Source organism: Megalops cyprinoides, chromosome 15 (assembly GCF_013368585.1).
Source record: "Megalops cyprinoides isolate fMegCyp1 chromosome 15, fMegCyp1.pri, whole genome shotgun sequence".
Lineage (NCBI taxonomy): Eukaryota > Metazoa > Chordata > Actinopteri > Elopiformes > Megalopidae > Megalops > Megalops cyprinoides.
The window spans coordinates 4,487,614-4,504,886 of NC_050597.1; the positions used below are offsets into that span (position 1 = coordinate 4,487,614).

General features: G+C 37.5%; 1 protein-coding gene across 1 annotated transcript in view; it reads left to right on the forward strand.

Moving 5' to 3' along the window:
• The window catches only part of LOC118789779 (VPS10 domain-containing receptor SorCS3-like), a 116,801-nt gene extending 108,190 nt beyond the window's left edge, over nucleotides 1-8,611 (forward strand). Inside the window, exons 23-27 of the mRNA XM_036546385.1 lie at nucleotides 1,459-1,590; nucleotides 2,158-2,257; nucleotides 7,660-7,765; nucleotides 7,909-8,069; nucleotides 8,514-8,611. Coding sequence (XP_036402278.1) covers nucleotides 1,459-1,590; nucleotides 2,158-2,257; nucleotides 7,660-7,765; nucleotides 7,909-8,069; nucleotides 8,514-8,581 — 567 coding nt within the window. The 3' untranslated portion in view covers nucleotides 8,582-8,611. The remainder of the gene's footprint in view (nucleotides 1-1,458; nucleotides 1,591-2,157; nucleotides 2,258-7,659; nucleotides 7,766-7,908; nucleotides 8,070-8,513) is intronic.
• The last annotated feature ends 8,662 nt before the right edge of the window (nucleotides 8,612-17,273 follow it).

Sequence of the window (17,273 nt, forward strand, 5' to 3'; positions counted from 1 at the left end):
CTTTTTGTCATCCCAGCATGGTCACAGCAAGTCACTGTAGATGGCAAATGAAATAAAAATCAGCATGGTTGACATTTAAAATGTCTTGATATCCTTACATTTTGGTGATTTAGCCAATGCTGTAATCCAGAGCAAATTTACAGAAAATAGAAATGCAACCCTAATCATAGCTACTGTATGTCACCATAGTAATTGACAGCCACTCTTGGCAAGCTATACAGAAGAGTCTAGTTTCAAGCCCCTGTTTGTAAGATAAATAAAGGATATTATTTTCTAAAGTGCTCTCACCAAAGGAGGAGACAACCTTTGTCTTACATTTTCATGTGTGTGTGTGGGTGTGTGTATATGACACAGTAGGCCATTCCCTCCTAACCCAAATCAAGGTCTAACCATTTGGGTTCACGCAGTAATAATACAAACATCATAACCATGACCAGGCCCCTTGATAAATTCAGTTTTCAGTCCATAATGTTGGGAGCTGAAGGCTGTGTGAGATGATGTGGGGAATAACTCATTACTTGTGGAACCACAGGACCCACTGTAGCCTTGCCCTTTGAATCATGCTGTGACTTCTAGAAAATTTCTGTAATTTTCTGTCCTGTGGGTTTTCTGCAAAACAGTTGCCTATAAAAGCTGCCTTGGGAGGTCATGTTATGAGAACATATGCATGAACATCTTTGTAACCTTCACTTTCATGGTATTTTTATCTTTATTATTTTTTTATCCTTCTGCCCAGTATTAGTGGAAACGCTTTGATTCCCCTTGCCTCCCGCATTCCCTTTACTGAACAACATGATTCCTTGACTTCAAATGATCCTTAAATTAATTGTCTGCCATTACGTTTGTATTACTGTGTATTTTGTTTGTTTAACAGTGTTATCCCCTGCTATGGTACAGTGACTTACGCTTGCAACTGCAAACTGAAATGCATCATTCATTTAAATTAAATGGTGCCTTTTAAATATCAAGTCAGGCAGCAAGATTAATTCGGCTCTAATGAACTCAATGCAACAAAATAATGTGATCTCCTCTGCTAATTGAAGATACACTATCAACACAATGTAGCTAATGATTTTCAGCTGTGCAATCCTCAGCACTGCCCTTCCACACAACATCTGCATACAGGATTAGTAAAATTTAACACACAGGAAATAACAGCAGAGAGAAAGTGGAAAGCTCTCTTCATATTGTAGGAAAGCTGATAATGTAAGCTTTCCTTTAATATGAATTTCATTTTGTAAACTTGATTTAATTACAGGTAAAGCTTCGACTAAACTACGGTATGCAGGTCTACTTGACAATATTCCAATAAAATGCCTTCTGTAGTAGTTTTTGACAATATTGAGCAGGGCCCTGGCCCCGTACACACACATTAATACAGACAGGAAATATTAGTCAACATCAAATATATTTACATATTTATACATAAATCATAAACTCAGAAATGTTTCTTTACAGGTGTGTGAAGTTCCCGAGGAGCAGCTTCTGGTGGCAGTGTTTCCTGGGATACCAACAGCTGCGGAGCTCTTCCTGCTCCCACAGAAGAACCAATCAGAAGACAGGAAAAAAGGGGAGGAGGATCTGCTGCACGTAAGCAGCAAGTTCTTAACTTTTGTATTTTTAACAGAAATATTCAAATCAGTGAGGTAGAATTTGACAACCGATAGATCTATTAGCAGTTGAGTTATGTGTTCATCACGTGAGTGAAATGCTTTTGGGTGGGTCAGTGGGATGTGGGGGTAGCTACCGTTTGACTTATCATCAAGTCTTGTTGCATTACAACTGACCTTTAGAATTCATAAATGAAGCTGAAGGTTACAGTATGTTACAAAATGCATGCTATATATTCTAATAAATGAGTAGTTAAAAGTTCAGAATTTTTTTTATGAAACTTGTGAGTGCAGCACTTTGTGTTAAATTGTCATATAGCACTAACTCCAACATCAGATTCATTCTGAAATCACAGTTCTTATTGACTTTATATTAGATTTTCACACGTGTGAATGCTTAATGTGAAAAAGTATATAATTTAAATTTAGGTAAATCTGCTACTTGTGTTTTAATGCACCATTATAGAAACTTCTGGCTCAAGACTAGTTTTGATAGGGAATTTCTATGACTTATGTTGTCACACACTAAAGCTCCTTTGTCTAACAGATCTCAGAGATACTGGTCAACGCGCTGAGTCAGAACCTGGTAGAGTTTGAGCTGAAACCTGGGGCTCGAGTGATTGTTTACATCACACAGTTAACCTTGGGTAAGGCAGATATATTTGAATAGCTACCGTGCTTGCTGTTATGAATATTCTGTATCTTTAAAGAGCGTAATTAAATCCCAAATGTCCTTAACTGAACCCTTTCATCTGTAGGGTTCTAAAACATGATGAGGGTTATCTGCAATAACTGTGCCTGAAATGAGGATAGATTAAATAGGTAATAGGGCACAAATGCACTGGTATGGTAAGTCATAACCACTATGAAATCATTGGGCTTTTAAGTAGTGGTTTATTTCACTCTGAGTTCAAGGGACACTGGTGATGCGCTCTGAAACAAAATCAGATTGAGAACAATGTGTGATTGTATTCACAAAACACTTATTAAGATTTAAAATGTGACAATAAGACCTTCATGAAGGTCTTATTAACACATGAACATGGTGTTACTAGTTTGTAACCAAATGCAATGAGCTTCATAAGGAGTGCTTTGGGTGTTCATTCAAACAATTGATTCTGAATCAGTGAGTTCTGAATTTAAAAAACTGACTGATTCAGGGAGACTGGAATCAGACTTGAATCAAATAATAACATTGTAGATAATATATTTAGTATTGCAATTGTTCACCATGTTTTGATGCAGTACAACTATATGAACATGAAATGATCAATGTCCATGTTTTGGCTATAACCTTAATAATCCCCCTTTTTTTGGTTTGAGGCAACATTTGACTCTATTCTTGAGCTTTGGGATAAGGTGTAAAATGGTGGTTGAGAGCTACTCTGACCACAATGTGTGTTACTATAAGTTATACATGTAACGAAAAATGTTATTGATGCATTTTTTTGGAATCACACACCATGATGAACAAGGTGGTCATTGACAACCACAAACAAAATGTTGGAATTGTGTAGCGCTTGTGAAAACTAGGCACTCACAATACAAGACAAAGTGTATTGTGGTATACTGAATCTGTCCTCGTGTCTTGAATACGTTGGGTACAATTTCTGAACCTTCACCATATGCTCGCTGTAACATTATGTTTCTGATATTAATTGAATTGCCTAATTCAATGTCAAGATAATCTCTTATTCTGGCATTCAGACACGAAATAATTTTGTTAAGGCATTATTTCACTAATATATTTTCCTCGACATCCTCTTAGCCTCACATAAAATAAAGAGATTAATGTGTATTTGGCTGGCATCACTATAATAAATGTCAGCATGATAGTCCTTTGCCTTTTTCTGGCTATGTCACTGTGGACTGGTACTTGCTATGAATGCACATTACTTTGCCCTCTACAACATGTGCCGTTAGTATTTTTACTCAGTCTTGTAGTCCATGGACCCTTACCCAATGTGTGGGTGTGATGGTCTGTTTTCTCTCTGCAGTTCTTATGAGAAAGGTCAGATAAGTTGTGCGCCACAGTGGTGATCATGTGTAACAGCACTGTTGGTAACTAGATGAGTGAAAAGAAACATAGAAAACAAGAGATTCTGTTTCACAAATGATAGAACTGTCAGCAAAACTGCAAATGTTTGCTTTCTTCTATAATGTATATTCTCATTTTACAAGAGGTGTATACCTCTTACATTCATAATATTCTCTCTTAGGTCTGAATCGTGGAGGCACAGAAGGCAGAGGAAATACATCATAGAGAGAGATACACTCTAATATTTGATAATGAACTCAACTTGTGTGATAAAATCCCTACTGCTAACATGGTCATTACTCATACATACTTGAGCACATGTACCTGCAAATAATGTCCCCTGTCATATGATTCTCTGTAATAACAAATCTCAAGTGTCCCATACTAGGTGCTCTTATATCCCTGAAATGAATCAATGGTAAGATCTCAGCGTTCCTCTGAAAACAATAAACAACCTAGCTAGTAAATACAAAGGGAAATTATTTTATTGCAACACGATGTGCTTTAATGCTTTCATTTGAAATGAGAGTTTAACTTTAAATAATGTGAGGAAAAACTCAGTACACTGTGGTGTTTTTCCTTCAAATAACAATATTTGATACTGATGTTTTTCAACTTGCACCATTTTATACAAAAGTATTGGAAGTGCTCATCTCGGTTCCAGAAGTGCTTTATTGTGTCAGAAGTATCTGCACAGTTTTCACAGTGAAATAGCACTGTGAAATAGTGTCTGGTGGCTGCATCTTTAAATGAGGACCAATAACTCTGTGAAAAACACATACTGCTCCAAGGCTCCAGACAGGGATATGTGGTAATTTACATTTTTTCACAAGCAAATTTTTATTACAAGTTAAGTCAAAACTGACAAACATGTAAGAGAGGTGTCCATAAAAACACTCAGTAATGCTAAGTCTGAATTGAACCCTAAGTAAACTGCTCACGTGACCGTTTACCTGGCTGTTTCATTTGTTGTGTTTGATCTGTTTTTTTTTTTTAATCAAACACCATCCCCGAGAAATACAGAAAGCCACACAGTTTAAATGCAGGCCTGTTTCTTTTATTTTATTTATATCATTCTTGGTTATATCATTCTCAGATCTGAATTAGCAAGACACCATGATGCCAGGGAGCATATAAGCCCATGGGATTTGCCACTCTTGTGACATTTCTTTAACATGAGTGAGTAAAAATTTCATAAAGATGTAAATCACAAGAGAAAGATTGGCATTTTATTTAAGCTTTCAGACTGTAAGTGTTCCAGAGTAATTGGGCTACTTCCATGTCTGACTCCATTTTTAACATTCAAGAAGAATAATATTTGGCATGAGGGAAAAGGCACTTTCATAAATTGATGTGTACACAACGCTTCCAGCAGGGAGACATATGTGCATATCCCATCTGGAAAGAGCCGATCTTAACAACTATAATGTGTAAATTAGGTACTGAAATGTGAAAATGTTTGTATTGTCTCATTTGGTATTTTAATAAAGTCATAATTTTAGCACATATTCAACAGAAAATGGAGTATTTCATGTATTTTCTAGTGCTTACTTTTTGCTTTTTTCTTTTTCAATGATACAATAGAGGGTGGAAGAGGAATGTCACAGCTGGGGTTTGATACATAAGATTTGTATTTTCCAGTGTTCCAAAACAACTCCAAAGTGCAAAGAGCAAGGGTCGGCAGGAGTGACTGCAGTCCCATGGCAAATGCAGGAAAGGTTGACTTGAGTACTGTAGACAGTTTCTTTAAGATTATGACATGTTGTCCCTGAGACAACAATAAGACTGAGAAATAACCAATCAATTCAGTTGAAAAGGTGTGCAGGGCAGTCAGCATCACCATCTGTTAGTGCATGTGTGTGTGCTGTATGCAAATTAAGATCTGAAGAAATGCACTGAGGGTTCCATTTACACACCCATAATATGAGCACAGATGGTTATCTGGTCATTTAAAGAAAAGGCTTCACTTTGCAGCCAAATCAAATGTGGAGTCACACTCTTTACACTTGGGGTTATCGCAAACAATTCAGTGGAACAGATTCACTATGCTCTGTTTGTTCTGGCGAGAACCTGGAGCCTGACTTTGAAAAACCTTTTTATTCTGCCTAAAAAGGAAACAAAGACAACAGGAGAAGTGTTGTATACATAGAGTCAAAAAGCAAAACATGAGCTTAAGAAGGACGAAGCAACAGATGAATAAAACATTCTTGAATGTGAAAACGCTCATTTTACTTATTACAACAATGAATATTATTAATCTACCGCACAAAAGCAGCCCATGTATTCTTTTCAGTTTGCAGAAAGTGAACTCTGGGTTTAGACAAGAAATGACAATTGTTTTCATCATACCTCAGCCCCCTCAGATTCCTTGCTCTTCTAGCTGAGTTTTGTAGGTCTGAAAAATAGCAACTTCGTCTCCCTAAAAGAAAAGTGATTAGCATATAACAGAAATGAAATCACAGTTCCAAAAAAAAAAAAAAAAAAAAAAAAAACAGGCAATACCTTAAACCTCTGTTGGCCCCATTTCACCCGCCCTTGCAGAGTTTGAGGAAATGTCTCCTGTCAGTTCACCTTTGCTGAAGCCACCTTCTCGTGATCTCAGACAGTTTGACAGTCCTTGTATGTCCTCCATGTTGATAAGCGTTCGTAATCATTTTGACAGACAACACTTCATGAGCTCTTACTGAAACCACCGCTTGAAGGTATGAGCGGAATGGAGTACATGAGGCCAGAGAAAGGGACATCTCTAGTAACTGGGAAATGAGCACAGAGAGCATTAGCTTTACCATACACAGAACTCCAGTGGACGGAAGTTTGATATTGTAAGATGAAACTGAGCAAACACAGAAAACCCTTAAACAGAAAGTAGCGGAACTCTTGATCAAATGCTATTTTTCATAAATTAGAGGAAAAAAATGACTTAGGTCAATTTCTGACAATTTTGCGTATGTGAATTGCTCTGCAATACCAAGGAAAAAAAAAGAACTGTCTTTTTATTACATATGACTCAATACATCTTAAGCCTTTTGGTATTTTTTGACAGTATGTGATAATCGATGCAAAATCAATCAGATAATTTCCTTTCAAATAATAAACTACAAACTGCGGACAGCAATAAAAACAGCACTCAGAATAATTAGTTGTGTGATGGGCATCCATGATTCACCATAACAGTGAGGGCATGGAGGGGAATTGTCCAGTAGCAATATGTCACTATTCTTCTGAGCTTGGCCACAAAAAAATTCTCCAATTTATGGATTTAGAAACCATGTTGTAGGTGTCCCTCCTCAGTCAATTTCATAGTGGGACTGAGGTCCAGCAGCTGTGAGATAACTAACTCCATATGCCTCAGTTTCACCTTGTTACAGCTATCCCTGTCCCTTTATGTGAAATATCCTTCTGACCCAGGTCAGCAGCAGTAGATTATCAGGAGCCTTAGAGTACAGACCAGTGTCCATGCATCCTGTTTTTTTTGACAGCACAGCTCTGCCCACTGATGGCCTTTGGTCCTGTAGACCCCAAGGCATAAGGCCCAGCCTTCAAGCATTGCAGTCATCCAAGTTATAGCACCATATAATATAACAATTTATGGATAGGGGAAGAAATGGGTACAAGAACTGGTATTGTTTTAGTTGTATCTGTCTCAGCTTTCCCTGTAGTTTATAATTAATCAAGCCCCCAATAACAACATTCAATACTGCCAAAAGTTAGGCTTTGTTTGGTAAGGTCTGAGGGGTGGACACAAGTGGGGGTCAAAGGTCATCATTTTGGTCACACTAATAAACCATGGTTATGGGACTTGATTAATGAGTCTTGATTAATTAAGTATAAAACTGAGCTTATCAGTAATTAATCAATAAAAGAGAATCCTCTAGTGCTGTGAATTGCTGGACCTAAAATGAACAGTTAGCATGTCTAACGATTTATTACTTCTGTTTGCATTGTGTAGTGCCGTATTTAACTCCTCTCTGTGGGGATTTAGTGTTGAAACACCTCTCCCTTCCTCCACAGCTCCCCTTGTTGACTCCAGCACAAGACACAGCAGCTCCGCCATGCTGATGCTTCTCTCTGTCGTGGTTCTGGGTTTAGCAGTTTTCTTAATTTACAAGTTCAAAAGGTATGTTAACATTTTAGCTGTTTAGCAGACAAGAGTGACTTATAAGTTAGTTATATTAGTATGTATTACTTATACAGTAAGATAATACACCATTGGCGTGACACAATGTTGAAGCTATGTACCAAATGTCTCTTTATTTTTAGAAAAATCCCATGGATCAACTTTTATGCAGAGGTTAACCATGAAAAAGAGCAAGAAATGATTGGCTCTGTCAGCAAAAATGAGAGCATTCCTAAAATGCCGCTTGGTGAGTTCTCAGCTCCCAAGGAAGCAATGGAAAAGGAGTTGGAGGCAAGGATTAAAGGTAAGTTTAAATGCACTGTACTGAGCACATGGTTATAAATATTTATTGATAACATGATAATGTATTGTTCAATACAGATATTTACACTGAGGGCATATGGGAGGCAGGTAGCACCACCTGTCCAATTGTTCATTCATTGCCAGACATACCCTGTATAACAGCTGTCTCATAGTACGCTGGACGGTATTTTCCCATCATGGTATTAGTCAGCAGTAGTACAAAGGAGAAGAGAAAAAAGGGAAAATTGTTCTTGCAAACAAGGATAAACTTGTTATAACAAGTTGTTTGGCCTGCTCCTTGATGCATTTGGGGGATGGAGGGTGGGGAATTGGCACAGTTTGTTGCCCACTGGCAAAACGATATTCAAGAAATTGACTCTCGCATAAAGGTGCTCAGAGACTGAAGCAATCCCCTGTAATTCTGTTTTTGTGCATTTCATTTCAGCAGGAGGTTTTGGGAAAGTTCGTGGAGTGGAGAGCACAAGGCCAATTCCAAACTGCACGAGTGTGTAAAACCAATCAAACAAAACACACAGCAACGTGTTGCACCTCTGAGGGGTCTTTTATTTTCCTTTGTACAAAATTAAAAGTCCACTTTTTTCTTTTTTCTTTTTTTTTTTAATGGACCTCATTTATACAGATCGCATGAGTGTCTTTTACAAGATTTATGGGGTTCTGTCTAATACTACTTAACTAGGGTGTTTTTTTTAATATAAATAAATCGTCATTAGAAAGGCTTGAGAAAGCATACATGGCCAAACGTGGATTGTGACTGTTTTTTTCCCAGGTTTTACATGAATCATTTTAAAAATAATGTTTTTAGAGATGGATACCAAAGGATAGCTCCATGGTAACTTTGCAGAGGACTTGTTCCGTCTTCTTGAGAAGCTTTTAGCCATATGTCTATGACCTGATGTGCTTCGCTGGAAGTGCTTTGCTTTTCTGAGTGATCATTCCAAGCATACAGTCATGCCTTTCTATGTATGTACAGACGGTATTTCTTCCAGCCAATGGTGAGACTCTCCACCAAGACAGTCAAATCTGAAGTAGCTTCCCATTAAAAGCCTTTCTGGTCCAATGTGGTACTTTTTCAAGAAGAAAAGAAGAAAATCAGACTGCATTTTATGTCTGCATATAAAGTGATAATTACAGTGACAAACATTAAGATTTTGAAATATACAGTACATATATAACACACAGGCCTGGTTATTAGATAATCATCAAGGATATTTTTGGTGTTATTTTATTAGATTAAAATTTGGCAAGACAGGCAGTTTACTCACAGGTTTGTGTTTTGTTCGTTGCATTTCTACTGTAATAATCAAAAATATTTATTTTGCAATACAAGCTGGAATCATGAGTTTATAAAGCTTAAACGCAACAAGCCCACTAAATGATGTGGAGCATTTTCAGTCCGTGGAAGTGAACTTTATACCACACTGCCAAATCTATTTTCTTAAACAATTTCTATGATCTTACAGTAATCTATTTGCAAGGTGTCATATGTTATTATTACTACCAGACTATATAAAATCAGATCTTTGGTCTACGAAGGGATAATGATTGTCATTACTGGATAACTTTATTGCTCTGTAAATAAGCATTCTCTTAACTTTTGACATTTGTGTAAGTATGAGGGAGTAGAGTTGATCATATTTCTTAAGACGTAAATATTTGTTAAAAAGAACATGTCCTTTCAAACCATAACTGTTTTTCATTGGGGGGCTGAATCTGTGCTATTGAGGATACATTGTAGATAAGCAAATTCTGTATATAGTCATTTTGTATTTGCTCATAAATTCAACATTATTTGAATTGTATATCGGCTCTTTTGAGTTGGCAGATCAATATTAAACTGTTAAACATATGATGTTGTTTTGGTTGTTCGACCCCTGTTTTTTATTGTACCTATCTGCTGGAAACATTATTTATACAAGGAAATTATCATTTTCTATACTTTTTTTTTTAGTTGACTCATACATTTGTACTCTGGACATTACCTTTGCAATATTTCACATTAATAAATACAATTCAAACTTAAAAATGGCCCAAAATATTACTAACCTTAAATATTACTAGCTCAGAATACATTTTAACACTATATTTCTACAGCAATGGCGAACAATTGTAATACTGTTCCTGCACAAAATTTTCAAATCATTTAAAAATCTAGATGCATGCTTCATCATAATTGTTCTTGGGTTCCATGTTTATTTCAATATTTCTACTGTAAAGAAACTCATTTTGAAACTGTTTCAAATAAATGTATTTTTCTACATGCTCTCTGCTGTGTGTTGTCTAGTTTATTCGTGTATAATGTTTGAGACATTCATAATACAGTTAATGCCTCAATAAAATTTTGATGTAGTGCCACTTGTAAAAAAATCTCCACAGATCACCCCAACAAGACACAAAGTTCAACATATATTTGATTCGAATTATCCGTACAAGTATGATTATATTTGTTGTACAAGTATGTTTTCAAAATGAAGTTCTAATTCTAACTGTATTATGTAACATGAATTATATACCAATGACCATTGACCAATATGTTTTTAATCCTGTTGTCACACAGTATGCTTGATGATTTCCCCATGGAGATGTTTATTGGCATTGCAGTTTTTATTTTTTCAAAAATAACAAGGAAAATACAAAAGGACAGAGCTCTTGACTTTATGCCACAGTTACTGTGTCCTGTTCTGCCTATGATTGCCTGGCTAATCTCACCATCTCCACTTGGTTTCAGGCAGACATGTGCATATCCCAGAGTCATGAAAAGTGTGCAGTGCTCTTGAAATTATTACCACTAATTCTTTCCAAATCAGAGTTTTTCTGCTGGCACAAAGAAAGCAACTTGTCTTTTTTTTTACTGTTTGATATCAAGTAACAATCACATCCCAGTCTCTCATGAGCAACAACCGGTAACATTAATGATCTCCTTTGTGATGCAAGCTCCACTAACACATACACACTCCACTAATGAAAGATGCATCCTAGAGTTTGGGTGAGTCTTTGGTTGCCTCGAGATGAGTTATGGCACCACAAACACTTCAGAAGAGCCCCTTTCATTGCAAAATAAAGAAGATAAAGAGTTCTTTGATGTAGATCTTTGCTGTAGTAAAGATGAGGGGGAACTCAAAACCTGTGTATTAGATAAAGAGGAACTGGGGGTTTTTTTTGGGTGGTAAAATGGGTCTGTTGGCTGGGATGGAGTTGTACCCTTGTGTAAATCACCTGCTAGAGGAGCACTTCCACAACATTCTGTAATACAGTGCAAAACAATCAGCTTCCCAAACCAAAAAAAAATGTATTTAATTCTAGAATGCAGTTCTGCAATGATGAAAACAATTATGACAGCCTTGGCTAAGATGTCATGAGTGATTGACAGACTACTGTCTGTGCATACTGTTGTTTATGTGGCTTAATTATAATTTACATTTATAAGTCGCTATGGACAAGAGTGTTGTGGAAGTGCTCCTCTAGCAGGTGATTTACACAAGGGTACAACCAGTCCATCCAGGATTCCACGATTCAGCAATAGCAGAAAAATCAGGGAAGGTGTACTATATATGGCGATGACTGCATAATCCCACGATCACTGCAAAAATCCTGCAGGAAGTGGCAATCAGATAAAATTTTGCTGTGGTGCTGAAATAGGAAAACACTGACTGGTTGACAGTCATTTTCTGCAACATTTTATTGCTGCCCTGCCAAGAAGAAATATTTCCCAGTATCCACTTCTCTCCTGTTGGGTAATTGGCTGGCATTCTCATCTGTCATTTTTGATGACCATGGCTCACTTGTCCTCAAACATTAGTGCCAAATACTGTGGACTGACATTTGTTTAGAGGGTGCAAAAACCGTAACGAGAGCAAGCAGTCAAGGTAAGATGCTAAACAATACACAAACAACATATTGATGGTGTTGTTTCTGTTAGTTGTATCCGTTTATGTCCAACCTAGCCATCTTACCAAATGTCAATGACATTAGCAGAGCTAACTGTTGCTTGGTAGCTGACTAGCCATTCATTATTGTGATTGCAATGGTAACATAAATGTTGCTTTTGATAAAATGACAGATAGCAAATCTTATTTTAAAAACTATGCACAGAATTTCTCAAATTTCACAAATGCTTCTTCAAAATCAGTATTTACAAAATTAGCATTACATTGCAAAAAATCACCAAATTCCAGTGGGACTGTGTACACCCCCACATATCTAACAATGTCGTATGGTCTGGAGGCACAACCTTCCAATTCTTGTCATTTACTTTACCATGGACTGAAGGCTGGGGGATAAAATCCAGTACTGAATCAGAATCAGAATCATCTTTAACGGCCACACGACCGAGGTGGGTGGAATTCGCTTTCGGTACAGCATGGTGGGTAAGCTCAATTCAACAGTGTCAGTAACATCAAACATCACATTATCAACATCACATTAGACATTCAACATCACATTAGACATTAGAGACATTGACTAGGACGGCAGACAATGTTCACAGATGCTACAAGACAAAATTCACAGACAATATTCACAAACACTATTTAAAAGATTGACATAGGAGAATTCACAAATGCCACAAGACAGGATTCACAGACAATATTTACAAGATTGGCACAGGAGCTTTAAGTGCAGGTACCTCTTTCAGGGTTAGACAGAAGTGTTCAGAGTCCTTATTGCAGTGGGGAAAAAACTGTTTTTAAAACGGGGTGTTTTGGCAGGCAGGGACCTATAGTGCCTCCTAGAGGGCATCCGCTGGAAGAGGTGGTGAGCAGGATGAGAGGGGTCAGAGATTTTTTTTTTTTTTTTACTCTTTTGATTGTGCATTTGTGATATAGTGATGGGAGGGGGGTGCCAATGATCTTGGATGATTTATTGACTATGCGCTGCAGTTTTTTTGTGTGTGTGTGACTGTCTGAACTGCCGTACCAAACTGTTATGGACTGTGAGAAAGATTTAGTTTATGTGTAAAGTGCACTGATGGGACACCTTTATGCTGATGGAAGATATTGCTGTGATTGCATTCTGATTCTAAAATGATGTAATTCCTACATCCATTTTTCTGATAAGCAGAGTAACCCCCAGAAATTCATCCAGCTTACCCTGGATGTCTTCCAGTTTACACTGCTATCTGATAACGGCAGCCTGAGGAAGTTCAATAGCACCTCAGGTGAATTATATCAGGAGGGTACCCATTTTGTGTTTGTAACTAATCGTAGATATTTGAGGAGAAGAGAAGTATGGCTAACCCAAAGTCAACATAATTTTCCTATCCTGTAAGTATGGATTACAACGCACCAGTCCATCAAATGACACCATTGATGGGAAATTTTTCATGATATTCTTCACAGACCATAATAAACACCTCTCAATCATACTGTGTATGTATGAACCCAATTCATGAAACGGTATACAAGGCTTGGCAGGAAGTTCCTTGATTTCAGTAAATTGTCAGTTCTAGTTTTAGTATATGTATTTGTTGGTTAAGGGGAGCGTTTGGATGGTATGATACCAAACAGTGCAAGAGCGCTAGGCTGATTTTGACTAATGGAAAATAATTACTTAATTGCATTTTTCCAAAGCTGCCTTGCATCATCTCCATTCCTGCCTTTCTCTTGTTACACACTGACAGGAAAAAATGTACCTCATTTAATGGGTTTTCTGAATTCTGAACAACAGCAACATCAACCGTAAACATCCCAGTGCATTTCTGAAATTAGAGCTATTAAAGCCAACTGCTGCTATTTTTTTCTTCTTTCCTGTGGTTCAAGCGGAAGTGTTTGGAAGCATCAATTTCACTGCAACTTGATAAAAGACTTCTGTCATCAAAGATGGCAGCTTTGTCATTTCAGAATTTGGCCTGTGGGATTGCTTCCGTTGGCTTTTGAAGGTACTCCATCACTAAATAGGCTTCCTTCGACCACGGTTTATTTCATTTTTGCAGAGTGTGGCTTTGGCAGTTGGGACGCGGTCATGAAATGGATCTCCTGGATGGTGACTGGAATTAAAGCAAGGCCATTTTTCTTTATTCACTGAGGGAATCCTAGAAACAGGCTCATTATACGGGAAGTCAGATTAATCTTTGGTCCTGTCTTTTCCCCTCACCTTGGGAGCTTAATGGTACACATTAGAGGTTTGTTAAAATCCAGAACACAGGCTCTATCCTTTGTTGGGACAGAGAGCAGCATTCAATTTGACTGCTCCAGTATTTTGTTCTTAACTTTGAGCAAGAAATTTAAAGCAATTGTGAATTTCTTTCTATTTTTACTCAATAGATTGCACCCGTTTCAGTTCCTTGGACTAATGATGAGTTGCACAGTGAGTATGAAAAAAAAAAAAAAAACATTACTCAAGATAAAGACAACGTAGAACAATGGTTTGACTGCATGTCCTCTGAATAGTTCACAGAGGAGCTGCCTAGACTGACATGGATTCCAAGTATCATAAATTCCCCAAATATTAGCCACAAAATTACCATACATTCTACATGTATAGCCTCATTCTATATTCTATATATTATGCTATTGCTTGATCATGGAACCAAAGTTGTTAAATTATGACTGACTGCCTTAAATTCCCAGATGCAAGTGAAGTGCGGCAGTGTTAACGCTATCTAATGTGGAACTGTAAGCAGACCTGGGCTTGCACTTTTCCATAAAGCTAAAATTTAATGGAGGGATCGCGCAAGCACAGTCCCATTATTCACTCTAGAATATTGTGCAGTGTGTCCTGATACAGGAGGGGCTGCCCAATGCAAACTGCCACTCCACTAATACTAAATGTGTTAAAATACATTTACACAGGGATTTTTAGGGGTCACAGAAAAAAAAACATTTCATTTTAATTTATTAAATAATCTGTATGCATCTTTCATTTAGCAAAAAAATCAAAGCAAATGTAACCAAAAATTCGAGTGCAACAAAGCATGCGGTGTTGTTTGATCATTTTAAACTCAAGAGACTCTGAGTGTTAACACTTTACATTTTATGACCTTCTCAAAAATATAAAGCAGGACCCAGGGGGTGTGACATTCTCACATGAATTCTGTTCATATTTATCATTAAACAATTAGAGGGACATAGTTTATATCCACCAACTAATATGTTTGTTTAATGGTGATAAAAACAATGGATTAAAATATAATGTCCAACACAATAACATAAAGACTCCATACATGTATGTAACGTTTCAGAGCATTATACAACCTTCAGGCCATACTACATACTCAGGATTAAATCCACAACATTGAATGCAATACTGATCCAAGGCTTAGAAAAAAAACTGAGAAAGGGGAATCCGTATCGACTTGACATAATCCTTTCAGCTTCTTGCTAAAAAGTAAATTGATAAAGAAGCTTCATTTTCAGTTGGTATCCGCTCCCCCACTGACAGTGCATTCGGATGTACCCTTTGACATACCCTGGGGTAGGAATGACCACAGAATCCCTGAATTTAAGATATTACAGACAAAACCCAGTCCACATTGGGTACCTTACAGTAGCTCCAACTATCATCTTGCCCTGTGGTTTTACTCGGCATTCAAGTGCCATGTAACAAAAAAAAAAAAAAAAAAAAACCTCTATGGTGACAGTGTATTGCATCTGTTTAAGGAGGGTGACAGATGTATACATCTGGGAGATTTTCTGCAGTACAATATATATGCATATTATGAAATGTGCCTCGGCCTGCTTTCTGCCTGCTGCTTTGAACTGGAGTCGATGACCAACAGTACACGTCCCATAAATGACATCAATATGTAAAGCATTTTGGAAAGTGCCCTTGCTAAAGACGCAAGATATGAGAACTGAATTAAAGATCTTATTTGACTAGGCTTATTACTTTTTCCAACGACACTATCTTTGTCCTATGAGAAAGGTATCATGCCTTCCACAAAACTTCTATCACTAATGCGTGGACAATAATAATAATAATAATAATCGGTACACTACCCATCAGACCAGATCACCTCTTTGAATAAAAGCTTAAACACAAAGTGAGACAGCATAACACGATTTCATCAGCCACCGAGATGGACCTGAGGAGCATCTATTTCTGGTCAGGCAGCATAGGTGTGTGTACAACGTGAGAGATGCACAATGTGAGTGAAGGAGGAGATGGATCTGATAGGTGGTGTTCTGCAGACGAACAGACGACAGAGAGGCTGGCAGTGACAGGGCGGTGGAGACAGTGACTGGGCTGCTGGGTAATACGAGACACTGGGGATCGGATATTCTAATAGGCTGGCACAGATGACACGGAATGACATTTTGAGAATCTCTGAGCATGTAGAGCTGGGGAGGGCAGTTGTTGTGAACGAATTCATACATCCTCCAGGCGATTATGGAGCCAGGGAGACAGGACCCAAAAGGAGGTTTATAGGGCACGGTGAGGAATGACTCTCTCTCATGGACCAGTTGCCAGCAAAGTCTCCATCGAAGAGGAGAAAGCTCTCATTCTTTCATGCAACCATGTGAGATGCATATGATATGTTTTTTTATTATTAGTAAACAATAATACGATTATTATTATTATTATTATTATTATTATTATTATGTGTGTGTCAAAATCAAATCTGAAAACCTCGCGTGTAAGTATATAGATGAGACATCTACACATCAACTCACATTCACAGGCATCTTCTAGGATGGTACACCATTTTGCCTGACAATCTCATGACACACATATTCTGAACTCCTAGGAAAACAGATGTCATTCTGATGTCATTTGTAGGACACTATAGCTTAGTGGCAGCTGGTAAGATGCACATATAGCAGAGACAGAGAATGTTTCTTGACAATTATTCTGAGTCTGTTTTTGACTGTTTGGTGTACTTAACAAGCATGAATCACCCGTTAGCAGCTCAACGATTCATACTTGACTTCATTTGACAGCTATGTCTTCATGCACACCTCATGAAACCATTTTAAACTAAGAACCTGTCCTCTTTGTTGATGTTGCTAGTGTGCAAAAAAGGTAAAATCACCTCATTGAATACACCTTTTGATGGGTGATTCTAAAATTAGCAAGCCTGTCAATCATAAAAATCAGGTTCAGGCAGAGTAGTACCATGTATTCTGAAAAAAAAAGCCAACTCTCAAAGCTGCATGTTTCTCTGAAAAATGAGTGCTTCTCAAGGAAGCAATATATGTGGAAAAAAAAAAAAAACTCCTGTGTTGTTCCAAAAGCCATGTTCTGGGTTACG